The 19,560-nt window shown below is 44.9% G+C and overlaps 1 protein-coding gene across 1 annotated transcript in view; it reads right to left on the minus strand.

Annotated features, from left to right (window-relative positions):
* Positions 1-2,709: 2,709 nt before the first annotated feature.
* LOC138388049 (inhibitor of carbonic anhydrase-like) overlaps positions 2,710-19,560 on the minus strand; it is a 33,216-nt gene continuing 16,365 nt past the window's right edge. The window contains exons 8-17 of the mRNA XM_069475410.1: positions 19,057-19,228; positions 18,091-18,224; positions 15,943-16,033; positions 14,744-14,800; positions 12,021-12,176; positions 9,015-9,159; positions 6,428-6,492; positions 5,229-5,413; positions 3,710-3,896; positions 2,710-2,925 (exon numbers count right to left, since the gene is read on the minus strand). Coding sequence (XP_069331511.1) covers positions 2,891-2,925; positions 3,710-3,896; positions 5,229-5,413; positions 6,428-6,492; positions 9,015-9,159; positions 12,021-12,176; positions 14,744-14,800; positions 15,943-16,033; positions 18,091-18,224; positions 19,057-19,228 — 1,227 coding nt within the window. The 3' untranslated portion in view covers positions 2,710-2,890. The remainder of the gene's footprint in view (positions 2,926-3,709; positions 3,897-5,228; positions 5,414-6,427; positions 6,493-9,014; positions 9,160-12,020; positions 12,177-14,743; positions 14,801-15,942; positions 16,034-18,090; positions 18,225-19,056; positions 19,229-19,560) is intronic.

Genomic DNA, 19,560 nt, shown 5'->3' on the forward strand with positions numbered 1-19,560 from the left:
AATAAGCCAGACACAGAAAGACAAATTCTGCATGATCTCATTTATATGTGAAATCTTAAAAAAAAAAATAAAGTTGATATCATAGAAGCAGAGAGTAGAAAGTGGCTACCAAAGACTAAGGACAGGAATGAGGGGGGAGAATGGGGAGAGGCTGGTCAACGTGTACAAAGTTATTAATACAATTAGATGGGAGGAATAAATTCTGGTACTTTATTGCACAGTAGAGTGGTGATGGTTAATGGTATAATAGTGTATATTACAAAATCACTAGATGAGATGCTTTTTTTTTTTTTATTTTTGAGATAGTCTCGCTTTGTTGCCCAGGCTAGAGTGAGTGCTGTGGTGTCAGCCTAGCTCACAGCAACCTCAAACTCCTGGGCTCAAGTGATCCTCCTGCCTCAGCCTCCCAAGTAGCTGGGACTACAGGCATGCGCCACCATGCCCGGCTAATATTTTCTACGTATTTTTAATTGTCCATATAATTTCTTTCTATTTTTAGGGGAGACGGGTTCTCGCTCTTGCTTAGGCTGGGATGAGAGGCTTTTAAAAATTCTCACCACAGAGAAATGATAAATGCATGAGGTGATGGGTACACTACCTTGATTGGATCATTATACAACATAGTTATGTATCAAAACATCAAATTGTATCCCATAAATGTGTACAATTATTAATACAATGTGTCAAAAAATAAGTAACTAAAAAATTTATTAAAATTTGTGGGATGCAGCTAAAGCAGTGCTTAGAAATTTATCATTTTAAATGTTTATATTAGGAAAGAGTGTTCTAAATAATTGATTGATCTAAGCTTGCATCTAAAGAATCTAAGAAAAAAAGCAGATTAAATGAAAAGTAAGAAGGAAGGAAGGAATAAGGATAAAAACAGAAAATAAAATAGAAAATAGATAAACAATGGTGAAAATTTATGAAACCAAAAGTATATTGTTTGATAAGTTCAATAAAACTGATAAAACTGTAAATAAGTTCATCTAGAAAGAAGAGAGAAAACACAAATTGCCAGTATCAGGAATGGAAGGAGTCACTTCACAACACATCCTGTAAATACTAAAAGAATAACAAGAAAATATTTTGAACAATTTTATGGTAAAAATAAGTAACTTAGATGAAATAGAGAAATTCTTTGAAAAACACAAAATTTGCAGCTCTAAACTTTTACTGGTTCTTTTTTAAACCTTATATCTTGTTCTTTTTTATGTTCATGTTTTCCTTTAAATCCTTGGACATCTTTGTAAACAACTGTTTAAAGTTTATTGTCCTGAATACCATCATCTCTGTGATTTCTAGGTGTGTTTGTATTGATCGGTTTTGTTCCTGACTCTGGGTCATATTCTACTCTTTCTTTGCATATCTAGTAATTTTTCATTTGATGCTGTACATTATATATGCTACAATGTTGAGTATTTAGATTTTGCTGTCTTCCTTTCATGAATGTTGAAGCTTGTTTTGGAAGGCAGTTAATTTGCTTGCAGATCAGCTTGATCCTCTGAGGCTAGTTTTAATTTTGATAAGAGCTGTTTACCTTTAATCTGTTATCTAACCATTTTTGCCCCACGTCCAAGGCATGATCTTCAGTGAAATCCTTTGTGTTCAATGAGGTTTCTACCCTCTGATTGGTAGAAACTTGAACGATTGCTGGGCCCATGTGAGCTCTGGGAATTGTTCAGCTCACAGGTCTCTCACAGTTATTCTTTGCCCAGACCCATGGATTTCAATTTCATTCTATTAACACACACATGCAGATTAGTATTCTGCCAAAGACTCAAGGACACTCCTATACAGATCTCTGGAGGGTTTTCTCTGCAAAGTTCCGTCCTTTCCGATACTCAACCCCACAGATTCCGGCCATTTGGGCTCCCCAAGTTTCTATCTCTGCTTCCTCAACTCAGTGTTTGGACTCTCTTGGGTACCCTGTACCAAGATCTGGAAATTTCCTCTAGGCAGTAAGTAGCATCTTCATCCGCTCACCTCTTTTGCTTCCCTTATTTCAGGGATCCTTGTCCTGCACTACTATTGTCCAATGTTTGTAAACAGTTGTTTTATATGTTTCATCCAGGTTTTTCCTTGTTTATGGAAAGAGAATAAGTCCTGTATGGGTTACTGTTTCATGGGCAGAAGCAGAAGTCCACGCTCATAAATATGACTTTTAACAATATGTAACCTAGTTTCCCACTCAACATTTATTGAGGCACTACCACAGGCTGGACCTATGATAGTAATAGATATTGCAAAATCTCTGATAAGAAACTGATTTTTAAAAATGAGTGTACACCACACTTTCAGGAAATTGACTATAAAAGAGTAGTAGAATTGGAGTTTTTCAGTAATTGTAATATTTTCTAATTAATCTGAACTAAGAGTTTGATTCTACTTGGCATTATTGATTTTTTAAATTTTGAAGTATATTTTTAAAGTATATAAAATCATTCCTTATCCTTTCTTTTTATTGTGTAAGTCCTTGATACTGTACACACTGATGCTTTTTTCACCCTTGTAATCACCATTCAGATTTTCTCCAGACAGATTTGTTGTTTAAATTCTATTTAAATGACTTGACTCTTGGGTAAAATAAAGCTTAGGGAGGGAAGTCGAGCTAGTCTTCTAGAGTTCTCAAAAAAGGTACAATTTCATAGATATTCAATTCAGAAGTACAATTTTAGTATAAAAAAGTTTTTTTCCAAAAACTCTGAGATCATTTAATGAGGTTTTCTGAGAAGACACAATAAATTTTATTCATTTTGATTTCTGCATCAGTTACAGCACAGAATTACAAAGATAATTCGTGGTAACCAGATCCACACGAAGACAAGTGAGAATGTGGCCCCACCCACTTGAGGCTCCCAGCATCTGTATGGCTTGCCACCTTGATCAGTTAATTTCTGCGGAATGCACAGGCATCCAGAAGTTCTGTGAAACACAACGTAAGAGAAAGAAATTTAGGCACTGCCAGTGCTTACCACACACAGTTCTGTTCCTATTTTCTACAAGTAAATGGTAGTGAATAAAGATTTTTACACACACACACACACACACACACACACATTGTCTTTCCTGAGATAAGTGCTGTCCTTAAACACCTGCGTTTTCCTTTCCTGCTGCTATCATCATCTCCAACACATGATGTTATTCAACAAAAATTCAGGCACACTCCCAACAATTTGATTATCCCACCTATAATTTTATTTCCCTGACCTATTTTTTTTGAGGCAGCTATGCCATCCTAACATATAAATATCTAGAAAGGGCTATAGTGCTAACTGTGTTTTGTTTCTATTAATATTATTTATATGTTTCACTTAAAATCATTGAAAATTGGTCATCTGTGGGTGGCATAAAAGTGTCATTTCCCCAGTTCTCTTCCTACACTGAAGTGGTCACATGCATACATTTTCACTTTATTAGCGAAAATGGGAATACACATGAAAACAAGTTCAATTTCTGAGTAATATCAAGTTCTATTGCACTCCCTGTCTCCTTCAAATGATTTGGCCTGTTGTCTGATAGTGTCTTATACTGTTGTCTAATTGAGTCGCCCCATCGGAGAGTCTGAATCCTCCTTCCGGGCAAGGAGCGAGACCTCCACTTCTTCACGTTGCCATCAGCACTGGCCCAGGGCTTGGCATAGTCCTTACTACAAACTTGTTTGCCTTGACCCCCATCTTGTTTCTCCCTGGTGTTTCATTCTACTTACCAGAGGTTAAGCATTGTCTAAAGTTAGCAAGAGCCATAAGATACTCTGGCCCTAGGTATTTTTTGTAAGTTATTTTGTCCTGAAGGTTAGCCAAACATTCCGTGTTGTCACTGAACAGCAGGTCCTTGCTTGAGGATTCAAACAGCTGGAACATTGCATATTCAAATCCGTTTCTTCCAAAGAGCACCTGTGCCAGACATACGTAGGGACAGTGAGTGGCCCTGGACTCCAAGAAGCACGGGGTTGTGTATTCTGCCCCGGAAGACCTGAGTCTGCTGGACTGCTCAGTCGCAGCCCCTGGGAAACCCGGAACACAGTAACAGTTTAGGAGACACTGCAGTAAAGTGGCAAAAACCATGGTCTCTGGGCTTAAATCCTGGCCCTGTCTTTTCCTTGTTGTGTGACTTTAGGAAAATTATCTACTGAGCCCAGTGAAGCTCAGTTTACATATCTGTAAATGGGGATAATAGCACCAAGTAGTAGGATGAAGTATGTAAAGCAACTGGTAAATAGAAAGAGCTCCAGGTTTGCCACTGTACTACTATTTCACCAACCGCTGCCAGCAGTTTTCAACCTTCTGGGCCACACTGGCATGTCTTCCTGCAGCCTGGAGCCCTCTCTGCCTTGCCTCTTCTATTCTCTGGATCTACCCCAGGGGCCCCACAATTCCCATCTCTTCTTTCTTCTCCTCTCTATTCCTTTGTCCCTTCCCTTGTGTCCAAGGTGGCAGCTCCCCTTGTGTGGGACTTGCCCCTTCAAAAGTCCACAACTGAAAGCCTCTTATTTTGCCAGCACTCCCTGGGTCGCTGTTCTTTAACTGAGATGTGTGGGTGGCATATGCTAAGATATGGATTTCTCACTAGGGAACCTCCAGGAATGCGGTGTGCTAGTGCAAAAGGCAGAAAAAGCTTTGGGTTTTCCTAAAGATCTTTTGATCTAGGTAGCCTGCTACTCCATAAGATCAGCCCTTGTTGGTTTCCTGTAGAGCTCATAGTTGTCTGAATGTTGACTTTTTAACTTTCATGAAGCCCAAGACAGTGCCCAGCCTGCCCAGGTTGAGGAAACACATTTGGATCCATCCATGGGTCAAGTAGAATAACCTCTATTCTGCTTTTCCCACATATAGCTCAGCCTAGTGTGAAGAGCACTGAACCAACTCCCTTACTTCTGTGCCTGAGAAAGAGAGAAAGGATTAACTCTCATGAAGTAATTGAACAAGCCCAAGAGGTGTCATGAATCTGCTCAGAGTCAAGTGAGTCTCAGGAAAACACTTAGGATGCCCACATGTCTGAGGTTTTTCCTGTCCACTTTGGCATCCTAGACAGCCCCAGAGTAAGAAGTGAGCACAGCAACCAGCTTGCTGCTTTAATCAGAAGCAGGGATGGGAGAATCAGGTTCCACTGCCCAGGGAGAACATGTGACTGGGCTGGGGTGTGCCTGTGCAGCTCCAGGGCGAGCTGAGCACTTAGTTGCGGGGGAGGGAGGAGGAGTGGGGAAAGGGGGCCCTGGGTGCCCATACCTGTTGGTTGAGGAGTATTCTGCGAACAAAATATGCCTTGCCTTTCCTCGAGACCACAGCACGATTTGGCACTACGGCCAGGTGGCAGTTCTGAACCTCGGCCACAGGCTTCCTGGTACCATCAAGGCACAGCAACTCAAAGTCACCCTGCTTCAGGTTCTTAGCCCACGCTTCATGGTTCCGTCCTGGGGAGAGAAAGAAGGTGAATTAGCCACAGCTGGTGGATTTGGTCAAGGTGTCCTCACTGGAGGATGTGACCAACCACCAGTGCCTAGAGTCACAGAGTCACAGATAAATAAAAAAAAATAAAGCTTTTAAAATAAAACAGAAGAGGGCCGGGCGTGGTGGCTCACGCCTGTAATCCTAGCACTCTGGGAGGCCGAGGCGGGTGGATCGCTCAAGGTCAGGAGTTCAAGACCAGCCTGAGCAAGAGTGAGACCCTGTCTCTACTAAAAATAGAAAGAAATTATATGGACAACTAAAATATATATATACACAAAAAAATTAGCCGGGCATGGTGGCGCATGCCTATAGTCCCAGCTACTCGGGAGGCTGAGGCAGTAGGATCGCTTAAGTCCAGGAGTTTGAGGTTGCTGTGAGCTAGGCTGACGCCACGGCACTCACTCTAGCCTGGGCAACAAAGCGAGACTCTGTCTCCAAAAAAAAAAAAAAAACAGAAGAGAAAAATTCATAAACTCGTAAATCCATAAACCTTTCTGTCTAGTGTTTTTTCCATTCTATTAAAGGCAAAGATTTGTTAAACAGGCCTGAAAAAGCCCTAGCCAGAAAGGAGATTGACAAATTGAACCGTATTAAGATTAAGAACGTCTACTCATTGAAAGACACCATTAGAAACGTGAATAGGCAAACCACAGACAGGGCTATTTTCAATACATATGGCTGACAAAAACTTGTATCCAGAATATATAAAAATGCCTATAAATCAAGAGAGTCAAACAAGCTCGTATGAACTGTGGTCTCTGTGTGTTTGTCAGTTGGACTCATGGTCAGTGTGATAACCAACCCCATCGAGTCTAACCAGACATGAAGAATTTTTTCATTCCCTAAATTAAAAATGCTGGGACCTAAGTCGCTAGAGTCCAATACAGTTAATAATCCCCAGTTGCCTAAGTGGGGGGTGATGCCACGTGGGAGACTCAGCCTTTCCGCAGGCGGGACGGGACAGCGCGGACACGTACCGTCAGTGTTCTGCAGGACTGCGTGGTGCTCCACAAAGGCCACGTCGCCCTTCTCAACCAGACACCTGCACGGTGAGGGGCAGGTCAGCAAGGAGGATAAACAGGGGCGGGACGGGGAGAAACTGAGAGGGAGACACGGAGGCTCGCAGCCCTCCCACACTCGCCCAGCACTTCCACACAGCACCTGCAAGGCCCATGCTAGCCCTGCGAACTGCGGGGGGAAATGTAACAGGAAGAGAAAACTGCCTGCTTATTTCTATGATGGATAACCATTGTTCGGGTCCTTATTTTAAATATCGATCAGTTTCTCCAGAGGCAGTATGTGTGTTCTATGTTAATATTAACAGGGATATCCGAGGGATGACTCTCTGGTTGGATCAAAACTCACAACATCAGAGATTAAAATCAGCATGGAAGATGGGATTTTGTAGTTTATTAGCCTCATATGTCTACACAGTATTAATAAAAGTGAATGTGCATCACTAAACATTCGTTCACCCTTTAGCCCATGCAACATGTTTCTCTGTGTCCAAGGTGCATTCTTTATGAGAAATGTGGAGCACATTAAAAATCAGTTTTGTGACATTGCGTCAGCTGGAAATGGCTAGTAACTGTCAGGAGCATCTTCAGTTTTCTCTCTCCTATCTTCAGGTCCCTCTATACCTAGCTAGGGTCAATTGCTCCCATTCAAGTTTCCTAAGCTCTCTACCTCTTTCCTTTGTGCCCACTTCATAGAATCCCAGCCCTAAATGAGCATGATTATCTGTTGCAGGGCAAGGTAGACAGAAAGAGACCTTTCTGATCCTTGACTTCACCTCAGTGTTCCTGCCTTCCTTTCTCTGTTCTAGACCAGTGGTTCTCAAAGTTGTAGGCTAGGGACCAGTAGCACTGACACCAGCCAGACCCTAGTTAGAAGTGCGAATTCTTGGGCCGCACCCCAGACCTGCTGGATCAGGAACTCTGGAGGTGGGGCCCAGGAATCTGTGCCTTAGCCAGCCCTGCAGGATACTACGACCTGTGCTCACCTGTGAGGCCCACTGCTCCAGACAGCCACCTCTGCACTCTGAAGAGCAACAGCTTCAAAACGTTTCCCCACTTTCCACAAACCTTTGCCTGTTCACATCCCCCTCCCAACACTCACACACCCTGACATGTGCTCTTGCTTCCTGGAGAACACACAGAGATTATTAAGGGGCTTTCTCTCAGCATGCCTCTGCCAGATCTGCCAGCCTAGTCCCCAGGGCTCTCTCCTGCTGTCCAGGCACAAAGGAAGGAAGGTCTCTCTCCAGGGGCTCTGCATCCCAGCCCTGCCCTGCAACTTTCTCCTGTAGTTATACTCTTTCTCTCATGTAATTGTATGTAACCTGTCCCTGTTTGCTGGACTCTTTTAATCAGCATTCATATGACTTTTCTTTTTAAAAAAACAATAAGCCCTGCCTTGATCCCACACTACCCTCCAGGAAGGGGCCTCTCTTTCCCTGTCACCCAAACACCTAAAAGGGTTCATTGCCACTCACCCTCAGCACCCTTCCCACCACTCTCCTGACCCTGGCCAGTCCAGCTTCCAGGACTAAGTCATAATTAAATGAGCTCCGGCTAGGGTCACCTGATCCAGGGGCCAGCTCTCAGTACTCATATTATTTGATCTCTCAAGTTCATTCTTTCCCCAGTGATTTGAAATGTCACCTTTGTTATAGACCAAACTGTAGTATGTTCATGAATCTCTCTTAGAACTCTATTTTTGTCTTCCACTTATTTGTCATTCTTGCATTTAAGCCATGCTATATTGATTATTACAGTATTGTAATTTTTGTATCTAGGAAAGCAAAATTACCTTTGTATCATTTTTTTAAAAAAAATTCTTGGCTTTCGTTTGTTCCCAAACATTGTTAATTTTTTGAGACTTGACTCCTCCCACGCAGCCCCCCTCAGTCCACTTGGTTATAGTAGAGGCAGCTGTCACTTTACAATGTGACTTCACTGCATGAGTTTTGAAGGCAGGAAACTTTCACCCCGACTGGCTGACAATCCCCTTTCCTGAGAACTAATATGCTATGGTCTGTGTTTGACTGCTCTTTATAACTGATGAGCTTTAACGACACTGGGGCTGCTGGTCGTAAACATTTCCCGCAGTGTAGAAAAACCGCCCCATGGGGAAAGAGAAAAATGAAGCAGATGTGCAGAGAGAGACAGACAGACAGACGGGAAAGGGTGTGTTTCCTTATACTGACAAATAACTCATTGTCTACCTGGGATTCTGATTTAACTGTAAATCCTGAATTTTATCTGGCAACACTACCCTTAAGGTGTCTTGGCTGGCTCCTTAGGCTCAGGTGTCAGCCCTCACAAGGATGGAGATTCCAGAGCATCTGATGAAACATCCCCCTTGGCATAAGCTGCTTCACATGAGGTTTTCTCACTTGCAACCACAGGAGTCTTATTCATTTTATTGGAGAAGAGAGACATGAAACAAAATAAGTAGATAAAATAGGAATTTGCAGTCGTTCTAGTTCCTAATTCTGGCTCTTTCTAAATGCAGCAGCCAGATGCTGGGATGACGGAAAAAGTGCAAAGAGAAACTACTCGCCTGAAAGCCCCACTGGAGCCGTAGTATCTCTCGTGGCTGCTGGGAGCACACGTGTGTGCAGGGTTGCTGCTGCCACCACCACACAGAGCACAGAGAGGGGAGTCCGGATTAGACCCGGGGGCACAGCTGCTATTGAAGAACTCATCTGCGAGGAAGGACAGCCAGAGGTCAGTTCTTCCTGCCTGTGTTAGCAAGAAAGCCTCAGATTTTGTCCCTAAAATTGCCTGAAGCATGCAAAGACACACTTAGTTATTTAATAACACATTATTAAAAGCAAGAACTTTATGGAATTAAAAAAAGGTTTCAGCTGCAGCAAAGTAAAAGGAACTGACTCAAGTTGGAGAAACGGTGTGTGAGCTCACTGAAGTCCACCCTGCCCCGGCACAGGGCAGTGGTGTCAAAGGGTGGGCGCAGATTTTAACCCTAAGCGAGTTGACAAAATGGAAGTCCTGGCTGGTTGAACCTATACCACATGTTTTCTGACCTCTGCCGCCCTTGCCCATCTTTGCAAGGTTTGCCATCGTAGCTTCAAGTCCAGGAAGGACCCACGGAGGCACAGGGGCCAAGCCCTATTCTGGGCTCCAGGAGATCAGGCACAGCCCCTGACCTTGAAGCCTGTGGCCCACAGGGTGACAGTCATAACTCAAGTAACCCACCAGTGCATGTGTGTCTCTTTCCTTGCTTTAGGAAAAAAGAATATGGTTATATGAACCTGCAGATAAAGGAACCCTCTGCAGCCCTGGGAGTCAGGAAGAAGCCTCAAGCCGGGAGATGAAGAGTGAATAGGAGTCACTCAAGTGCAGGGTGGAGGGAGAAGAGCCTTCCAGATGGGGACCAGCATCTGCACAGGCCTGTGTTGGGTGGGGGCGGGGGCAAGGCACAGACCTTCATGGACGCCATCGGGGCTGGACCACAGAGAGGAAGGTGGTGGGTGGGGAGTGGGCAGAGTGCAGACCACATGTGACCTTTTACTCCATTGTGTAGATTTTGTTCTTTATCTTTAGAGAAATGAGAAGTCTCTGAAGGGTTTTGGACAAAGCTGGGCCAGGGCTAGTGGGCAGGAGACAGTCAGATCTGCACTTTGCAGAGGTGGGCCTGGCGGCAGGGTGGATGGAAAGCAGGGTGGATGTGGAGTCCAGGCGCCAGGCTGCTGCAGCAGTCCAGAGAGATGAGGGCAGCTCGAACTAGAGGAGAGCAAAGAGGAGGGAGAGAGGCTGAAGGAGGAGAGGTTGACATCCTGGGGACGACGGGTGTGTGGAGGATGACAGCAAGGCTTCCAGCAGGGGCGAGTAGATGCACTGTGGGATGCTCCACCAAGCTAGGTAGACCTGGAACAGGCCCAAGCTCGGCAGGGATGATGCATTCAGTTTTTTGATAGGATGAGCTTAATGTGCTTTTGAGATATCCAACTAGAAATGTCAAATTGGCAGTTCAACATATACAAGTCTGGAGGTCAAGGAGAGATCTGTGCTTGGGATAAGAACTTGACAGGTATCAACACACTGTCAGAATATTAATAGGGAGAGCAGCCAACATTCACCTAGCGCTTACAGTGTGCCTGGCTCCAGATGCACAGCGCTCCTGTAGTTGGTAATCGAGGCCGTGGCATGGAAGTGAGTGCTTGGGGATTGGGTTTAGATTGGGGGGAAAGAGCTGCTTTAAGCAACTCAAACATTTCTTAACCAGGTTGGGAAAAGGGGACCTTGTGGACAGGAAATACTGTTTTGGGGAGATTTGAGGAAATGCTGCAGGGGGGTCATTGAGGAAAGAACTGGGCCACGTCCTCCCACCTGAGCAACACGGAGGGCGCTGGGGCCTTGCCCTGGACTCTCCCCGTGGAAGGATGCTGAGGGGCCGGGCAGGGAGCTGAGGAGTGAGTGGCAGGTGAGTGGTTCAGACAATGCTTTTGACACATCTGGCAGTAAAGAGGCGGAGAGAGAGCAGGCGGGAGCTGGGGGAGAATGGTGGGAGGGGGGGATTTTTAAAGAAGGAAGACATTGCGTGTGTTTACACGCTGACATTGTTGAGTACACCAGAGGGAGACGTAATAACTGAGGGTGTGAGACTGTGGAGGGGGCAGGGGAGTGACCTGAACCTGAGTGTGGGTAAGCAGAGGACTGGCTGGGGAGGGAGGAGGCTGTGCAGACGCAGCCCTCAGGAGGCCCGCAGCTTCGGCAGCGGCAGCATGATGTCGAGGGCCACCTCTCTGATGGCTTCAGTTGTCTCTTGCCAGCGCAGGCAAGGTCATCTGCCGAGAAAGGTGGTAGGTGGGCATGGGTTTGAGGTGTGTGGACAAGCAGGACATGGGGATAGTTGTTGGGAAGGGTGACATTGGAGCAGAGATACAGTGAGGGCGCTTGTGAGTGTTGGGGGCCCACTGAGGCCGGCGCCTGAAGCATCCAGTGAAATGAACAGCTCCACTGCCCTGTGACGCTCTGCACTCGTGTTCAGCGGCTCGGGTGCAGAAGAGAACAGGTAACGGGGTTCATGCTGGGCTGGGATTCGTCAGAGGGTTGGGGAAAGCAGAGGAGCAGGAGCCCTTTAGGTATTGGCAAGAGCACAGCTGAAATGACTGACGTGAGCATCTAAGAGAAATGAGGATGGACATGAAAAATACAGCACTTAAGGACTTACTGGTGGAAGGTTTTCAATTAAGAAAGCAGCCAGTTCAGTTTATATGTGAAAACACACACACATATAGATGGACACATGCACACACACATGCACACACGCATGCATCCCACTCTTGCTTTGCAACCCCAGGCTTGTTCTCTGAGCCATTTGTGAGACATACAGAACAGGGCTATTTCCCGCAGATCTGCCCTGGGGACAAAGGTGCTCCTCTCAGGAGAAAGGAGATGTGTTGCTTACCCACAATTTCTGTCAAGCTCTTCACTCCACCACCCATTTATGGCATTTCTTGCCATTCATTGAACTGAATTTTTTCCCTACCCAGGCACAGGTACAAGGAAGGGACTGCCACAACTCCTCCCAGAACACACTCACCAAATTTACAGGATCCAGTTTGATTGTATATTAAACCCATGGGGATGTTCCAGCCTGCCGAAGTGCCAACCGCGGTGTGGCAGGACTTCTTGCCTCGAAGAGAGTTCCAGGTGACATTAGCATCTGATTTCTTAACCACAGCCACGACAAAATAACCTTGTAATAGAGATAACAAGATGCAATTTCTTCTTTTTCAGTTGTGGGGAGGGGGAGGAGGAGGCAGGGTGGAGGATCAGGTGGGATCTGACCAGCCTCCTGCCCCAGGCCGTTGGGTGGCCTCTCTGTATGGTGCACAATGTGAATCGGCATTCTCCATTTCCATCCCTCTGGCTGGAGATGTGGAAACTACACTTCCAATCTTTTCTTGCAGCTAGGTTCTTAATGTAAATTAGTGTGTGTGAGATTTACAAGGTGGGAGTGAGCCACCACACCAGATTTGCTTGTCCTTTCGAGCAAACAGAAAGGCCATCTCAGAGCAGACTCAGCCGGCCGCAAGTGTGGTCTTTCAGGAAGAAAATCCTGTACATTTTTATATACATGTATACTTACTTATAAACTATATATTTAGAATATATATGCATATATGTACAGTATACATATTTATAAATATATATCTTATAAATTACACATATATTAGTGGAAGGGGGACCAAGATACAATTTTAATACCTCCGGGACCCTCTGAAAACGTATTCCAAACTGCTGCTGCTAGCCCCTGCCTGCCACTGTCCCTCGGGAGGGGGGAAATCTTGAGTTCTTCATCTTACTCTAGCAGAGGACCCTCCCAGCAGCTATCAGGGTTAGGTGCTGAGCCAAACAGACTCACACTACTGCTCCCCAGACATGTCTATATACATGCACCCACATATATTTACACACAGTCCATACTTTTTCAACAGAATCTTGCTATGCATTCTTTTCTGCGAGTTGCTTTATTCCTCTTCGATAATATATTGTGGACGCCTTTTTGATTCAGTAGAAATAGATATGGCTATCTCATTCTATTATTGGTTGAATCTAAGCTGTGTCCTATTGTATGGATGCATGGTATTTTATAATCTTCCCACTGGTGGGCATTTACATTGTGACCCATTTTTGCCCTACTACAGACCATTTATCTATATAGACCTTTTTACATATGAGTGTGCACTTGCTTAAGTATTTCTGTTGAATAGAAGTTCAAAAGAAAGAGCTTTAATGACTTCTTTTTTAATGTTAAGTCTCTGATTTTTCTAGGTTTACCATAATATTTTCTCATAATAACCTAATCTCTCTTCCCTTCTCCAATATTAAAAAAACACCAGTTCTTTTTCTTATCTTACTGCATTCACTTCTAAAATGATACCAAATACCTTTGTTGAGAGAGGCATTCTTGCCTTTTTCCTGATTCTAATGAGAATACCACTAATATTCCATTTATTCCTGTCCCAATATTATATAACTGAATTGTGCTTGTTGAGTAAGGCCTGAACTGCAAACTGGAGATAATATTAGAATCATAAATCTTTAGAATTAGAAGACAATGTGGCTCACCACCACCACCACCACCACCACCACCGCATACACACATACACACACACACACACACACACACACACACTGTCTCAGTGGTGTAGATCGGGTCTCTACACATTCAAGCTGGAAAAGCTGGGAGTCAACACAGCATGTGGAGGGCCTGCCTTGCAGTTCCTTCCTAAATGGCCTCAGACTAGTCATGTAGAATCTAGAAGCTGAAGCGGTGACAGTGAAACCCATCCCAGGGGCGACTGAGGGGTATCAGATGTGCTGATCTGAGCACTTTGTGCATAAGGAACGGGCAGGGCAGCTCACAGAGCTGGGTTCCCCAGCAGTACTGCTGGCGCAGGAGCAGGACCGGTTTCCCACCAGACTGTGCTCGTTGCACCCGTTCTGTAGCCAGTGTGGTTACGGTGCCTTCCTTCGCTGTAACTCCTTCTGCACCTATGGTATTGATCATCATTGCCCATCTGTGCCTGTGTGTGACTTTGTGGTTTGCTCTCTCCATCTCTACTGAGATGGAACCTTCTCTGTCACAGTCAGCCATGCTGCCAGTGTCTGAACTATCTTCTAAGCATCCTGTTGATCTACATTTGCTCACTTTTGCAGTTCCTAGGAATTTCAACTACTCTTGAAACAGGGTTGTTTCTGACTATAAATGATCAGGATAGAATACATGGCTAATGAAAGGCTGGCCTTTAGGATTAGGGATGAAGACACAATTCAGAGAAGACTCCTTAGCCATGAAAGCAGGGAGGGGTGAGCTCCAGCATGTCCCAGGGCTTAGGTTCTGTCACACACGCAGGGGAGCCGCTGCAGGTGAGCAGGGCTGCCATGCCTCGGCTTTGCACTCTGGCGGCCTTAGTGGAGGGTGTGCGGTGCAGCCTCAGTGACCCAGTGCTCGGCAGGGGACCGAGACCACATGATGCTCCTCGTGCTATGGCGCTCCAAATCCCCTCACCTTCCGCAGCTCTCCTGCCTCATAAGAAACCCTAAACCCAAGTAAGCACCTGGTTTTCACCTTTGTTAACTGTTAAGTATCCTACAAATATTATTACAGCTTCAGGACAGATTTGCATCTTAAAAATTAAATATTATTTATTTATTTCCCACATCTATTAATTTTTGTTTGTTCTTAAAGCGGTCCTCACCCTCTCCCCAGCAGTGAGTCTTTACCTTTGCCCCCCAGTGTTACTGATTCTGACTCACCTTCCACAGGTGTATTCACACACTTAGACCCACTCCACTCACTGCCATGTTTAGGCTCTAAAAGGAAAAAGAAAAACAATCAAGATACATGGCATTAAACTCACGTTACTCCACCCAAAGTCATGAGCTTCTCAGTCCCAATGGTCAAGAACAAAATGAGAAGAAGCACTAACTAAGCAGTTAGTCATGGTTATCAGTGGGTTCTGCAGGCCCATTTTATCCTCTCTCCCTCTGCTTTTTGCTAGTTAAACATTAGGTTCCATCCTAGAATCTCTCCAATACTCAGGAAGATGCAGAGAAACAAAATGAGATGCCCATTGAAGGAGGGGCATTGCAGATCTTGGCAAAGACCCTTTTGCATTAGCTGTGTAAATCAACCTCATGTTTGTCTCTCTTTCAGAGCCCTAGAGTGTGAAAGGCAATCATTATATTCTTGCTATGTTGGAGGGAAAGAACCCAGTCCATGGAGTCAGAAAGATCTGGATTCAGTTTTTATTCTATCTTGGTCACATCACTTGACTTTCCTAAGGCTCAGTTTTTATATCTGTAAAATGGAGACATGACAATTTACCTCACATAGTTGTTTTGTGTTGAAGGATAATGTAGCAGATGAAGTGTAATAAATGATCATAGGGAAATCCTCTTTTCTCCTGGCTTCATTCTTCCATGTGGATGGATCCTCATCACTACAGAACATGACCTTGTGGCCTTACCCCCCCAACCACCCAGTGCAGTTGGAGTGAGTTAATGACTAGTGAATTTGGTGAAAACATCTAAGCACATGTGGCTCAGCCCTTTCCTCCTTTATTGAGGAGAATGGGGAGAGGGTAGTTTAGATCCTCTCACTTATAACAGAATTCATTTGCTTTTGCCCTGAGTCATGGGGTAAGCCAACAGGCATGGTCTCCTGAATTAGTGGGCAACTCTGGCAAGCGATTTGGCAAACCCTAATACCAGCTCTACATCGTGCCCTCCAATATCACTAAATCAGACATAAAGGTGTTATTTTGATCTCTTTCTGCCTAACTTCTGTGTCTATGTTTGGATTGGTTCTGACTCTGGGGAAGGGGGATTTACCTACAGCTTCCTATACTCCAACAATAGTTATTGTCTCAACACTGAACTAAATTATTTCCTTATCTTTCTATGTCCACAGCCCAGGGGGAATAAAACACAGAAAGGTACTCCCCTCCACTTACTGTAGTTCTCTGCCAGGACAGGCACCAAACCACACTTGCCCGCTGTGTAGATGAATCCTCCATCTAAGCTCATGGCATCAGCTTCTCCTTTCTATAGTTAAGAAACAAATGGATAGCATCACAGCGAAGCTGTCTCCTGTTCCTCTGACCCTCAGAGGTTTTCATCTTGTTGGCTTCAAGTCACATGTCCTCACGATTAACCAAATCATGGGTTACCTAAAGCTTCTGCCATGTAAACACAGGATTTAGAAAACTGAACATGCTTTTGGCCTGTTGACCCAGGAACAAGCACCCAACACAGGTCATGCTTCCTGGATATCTCTGTGTTCTCTCAGTGCCCAAGCTGAGTCCTGGACATGCCCTCACCACATCTTCTTTGTGACCATTGTCACTCAACCCCATGATCCCCGTGGCCAGGCTCAGGAAATGTATTTAATCTGTTTCTGTGGAGCACATTTTCTTCTAGATGATGGAGTTCAAATCTGTTCCCATAATTGCATTAGTACTGTACTCAGTGTCCTGGCACAACAAATATTTTTAATAAATAATTAATTTCTCTAAGTAATTCATTTCTAGTTAACTTCTCATTTTAATCAGTTACTTTTTCTAACAACAGAGCAAAAAGTATGTATCTATAGTCATAGATAAGGTCATCAAGATAAAAACATACATATACACACTCTTTGCTTTTGAGCTGTTAACTGCCCTTCTAGAAATCTAAAAACATCAATATAGCAGCAACAACTTACTAACCCCCCGTCATGTGCCAGGCTTTTTTCTGAACACTTTGCAGTGCTTACCTCACATATTCCTCACAACCACAAAGAAGACAGGTACTATAATTTCTCCTCTTTTACAAATTAGTAAACTGAAGCAGAGAGAGATTGAAGAATATGTCCAATAGATAGGCAGTTTAATTCCTTGGCTTCTGTTTGTAACCACTATTCCACATGGTCTCCGAGATCTGATTACTCCAAAGCACACATCCCTAAATACTACACTATACATATTTTTACCTTCATAAATTGAGGCAAAAAATGATACCTCATAGGCTTACCATGAGGATTAAATGAGTAATGCAAGTTAAGAGCTCATAAACATGTGTGGCACATAGCAACTCCAGAAATATTAGCAATCATTAATATTAAAGATACACTCAGAAATATTGGTAGTTATATATACAAAGATTTACGATACCACATTGTCTATTATAGCAAAGAATTTGGAAATAACTCAAATGTAGACATGCAAAAATTTGTTAAATAAATTGAGGCAGAAACACTTGGTGGAATATTATGCAGCCATTAAAAATGTATTTAAACAAATGTTTTGATACTTAAGAAAGTGCACCAATGTGCTCAAGATTTAAAGGAATAATAACCATAGCTAACATTCACTGACGGCTTGCTTACACCAGACAATATTATAAGCACTCAAATTCATTTAATCCTTACAACTGACAACTTCAGGAAACTGTATAACCATCAGATCTTAATCTTATGGATTGGTGTCAGGGAGATTTACTAATATCAGGATATTCTCAAATTAAAAAAAACTTATTATATAGTGTGTAATCTTTTAAGTTTGTCAGTTTTTCAGTCATTTATTTACAAATTTATTTCTTCCTAATCAGAAAAATAGTTATCTGCTCATAGAAAAATGGAAAGTTAATAACAACACAACTCATCACTCAGAAATCATGCAATAAGGATGTCTGAGTGAAGTTATGAATGATTTTGTTTATTTTTAGTGATTTATTTATTGTAATGTTTTTATAATCAGAAAAAGATTAAACTTATAATTCAAAAACTAAAAAGGCTGACCTGCTTTCACAATCCACAGTGGCCCTGACCACATCCTGGAATGTCACCCCATTTCCTGTGGCTCCTAGGCAGGATGCCCCTCCAAGCTCCCACTCCAGAGCTGAGCCCCCAAGGAGTCCAGGTCTTGGGCTGGCTCTGTGTTTCTGCCCGGCCCTGAGCTGGAGGGGCCCGTGGGGAGTGTGAGGTGGGAGCAGCACTCAGCGGGCAGGTCTTAGCACAGAGGCTGAAGAGGTGGCATCCGAGAAGGGGTCTCCAATGCCAGACTCTGCAGAAGCACTGCCTGTGTGAGTGTGTGAGCCCAGCCAGGGAAGCGGGGCCTTCCTACCGTGATGGCGGCGATGCAGTCCTCAGTGGTCTCCTCCATGGTGCACTCTAAGGCACCACCGCTCACCATACTCCACTCCTCACACTTGGTCCTCTCATCATGGCCCACTGCACACCACCGTACCTTTTGAGAGTCTGGGGATCCAAAGGAAGCCCAGGTGGGTCTGGGGGTTAGTGCCCCTGGCCACAGGGTGTCTGCCCAGCGGGGCCCTCATGGACAGCAGCAGGGTTGACATGTTGTCAAAAAGAGCAGTGAAGGCAGAGCTCCTCCCTCCCTCCTGACCTCACCTCCTCGGGCATCTCCTCTCCGGGGAAACCTCTCTGGGCCCAGCCCAGCTCAGGGCCCTGTGGGGTATTCTCTTACAGGACTAGGCTCCCTGTCCAGGCAGCGTGCCCCAGTTGGTGGCCATGCGTTCGGTTCTGGGTGGGTCTGCTTGCCCTCCCCTTCCCGGGTGTCTTTGCTCCCCCCATGTGCCCATGTCTAATGCAGTGGCTGCCCTTTGGTAGATGCCCAATAACCATTGGCTGACTAAACGGAGTGGGGGAAATAGAAGAAGGAGGGAAGGAATGAACCATAGGGATCTCGTGGAAGGAAGAAGCCAGACTAAAATCCTCTGGAATTCTAGTTCTCCTCCTGATGGTGGTGGTGGCCCCCTTCCCACTTCAGTTTAGGACAAACTATTTTCCCGTCAAATAGGCCTGTCCTGGTTGGGACGACCCCAGTTAACACAAAGGAGCCAGAGCCATCATTACTTCAGGTTGTCTATGATATGAAGGTCTTCAAAACCCTTTTTGAAATCACATAAGTTAGGCCTTTCTCCCAGCTTGGCAGAAAAGCCCTCACCAGCCCAACGCAGTTAATAGCTCCCTTGGGCTCCGCAGGCCAATCAAGTGTGGAGGAGGCTCAGTCGATGGCCGCCTGCCCTGCTGCCCAAGCCGGCCAGGTCCCTCCCAGGTCCTCACACACCTGTCTCCGGACGCTGAGTGTTAGGAAAATTCTCGTATCCCAGGTACAGCTTGGCATCCATCTTGGCTGGGACCCTTAGAAACCCATGGGCGGCATCAGTAAACAGCAGATCCTTCCCATGAGGAGAGCCAAAGAGCTGAAATTCTGATGACTTGTTTTTTCCAAAATGTTCCTGTTCAGAGAATAAAAGACACAGTGAAGGATGGAGGCTGGCATAGTGGTAAAGTTTAAACAAACCCCGAACCAGACAAGGGAGACAGAAAGCGAGAAACGTGAAGGCCTGAGAGCGAAAACAGTGGCCAAGGTCCTCAACGTCTCTGTGGCTCACGGTGTTGTCTAGTCTCTCCAGGGAATGCTTTACTCAAATCCAGCTGGCCTGCCCTGTGTGGCCTCAGGGAAGCTGCCAGGGCTGCCCCCCAGGTCTGTGCAAAGGGCTGTGGCCCACTGTGTGCCGGGCACCTGCCCCTCCCCGATGTGCCTGCTGCTCTGTGCTCCCACCGGCGC

The sequence above is a fragment of the Eulemur rufifrons genome, chromosome 7 (assembly GCF_041146395.1).
Source record: "Eulemur rufifrons isolate Redbay chromosome 7, OSU_ERuf_1, whole genome shotgun sequence".
Classification (NCBI taxonomy): domain Eukaryota; kingdom Metazoa; phylum Chordata; class Mammalia; order Primates; family Lemuridae; genus Eulemur; species Eulemur rufifrons.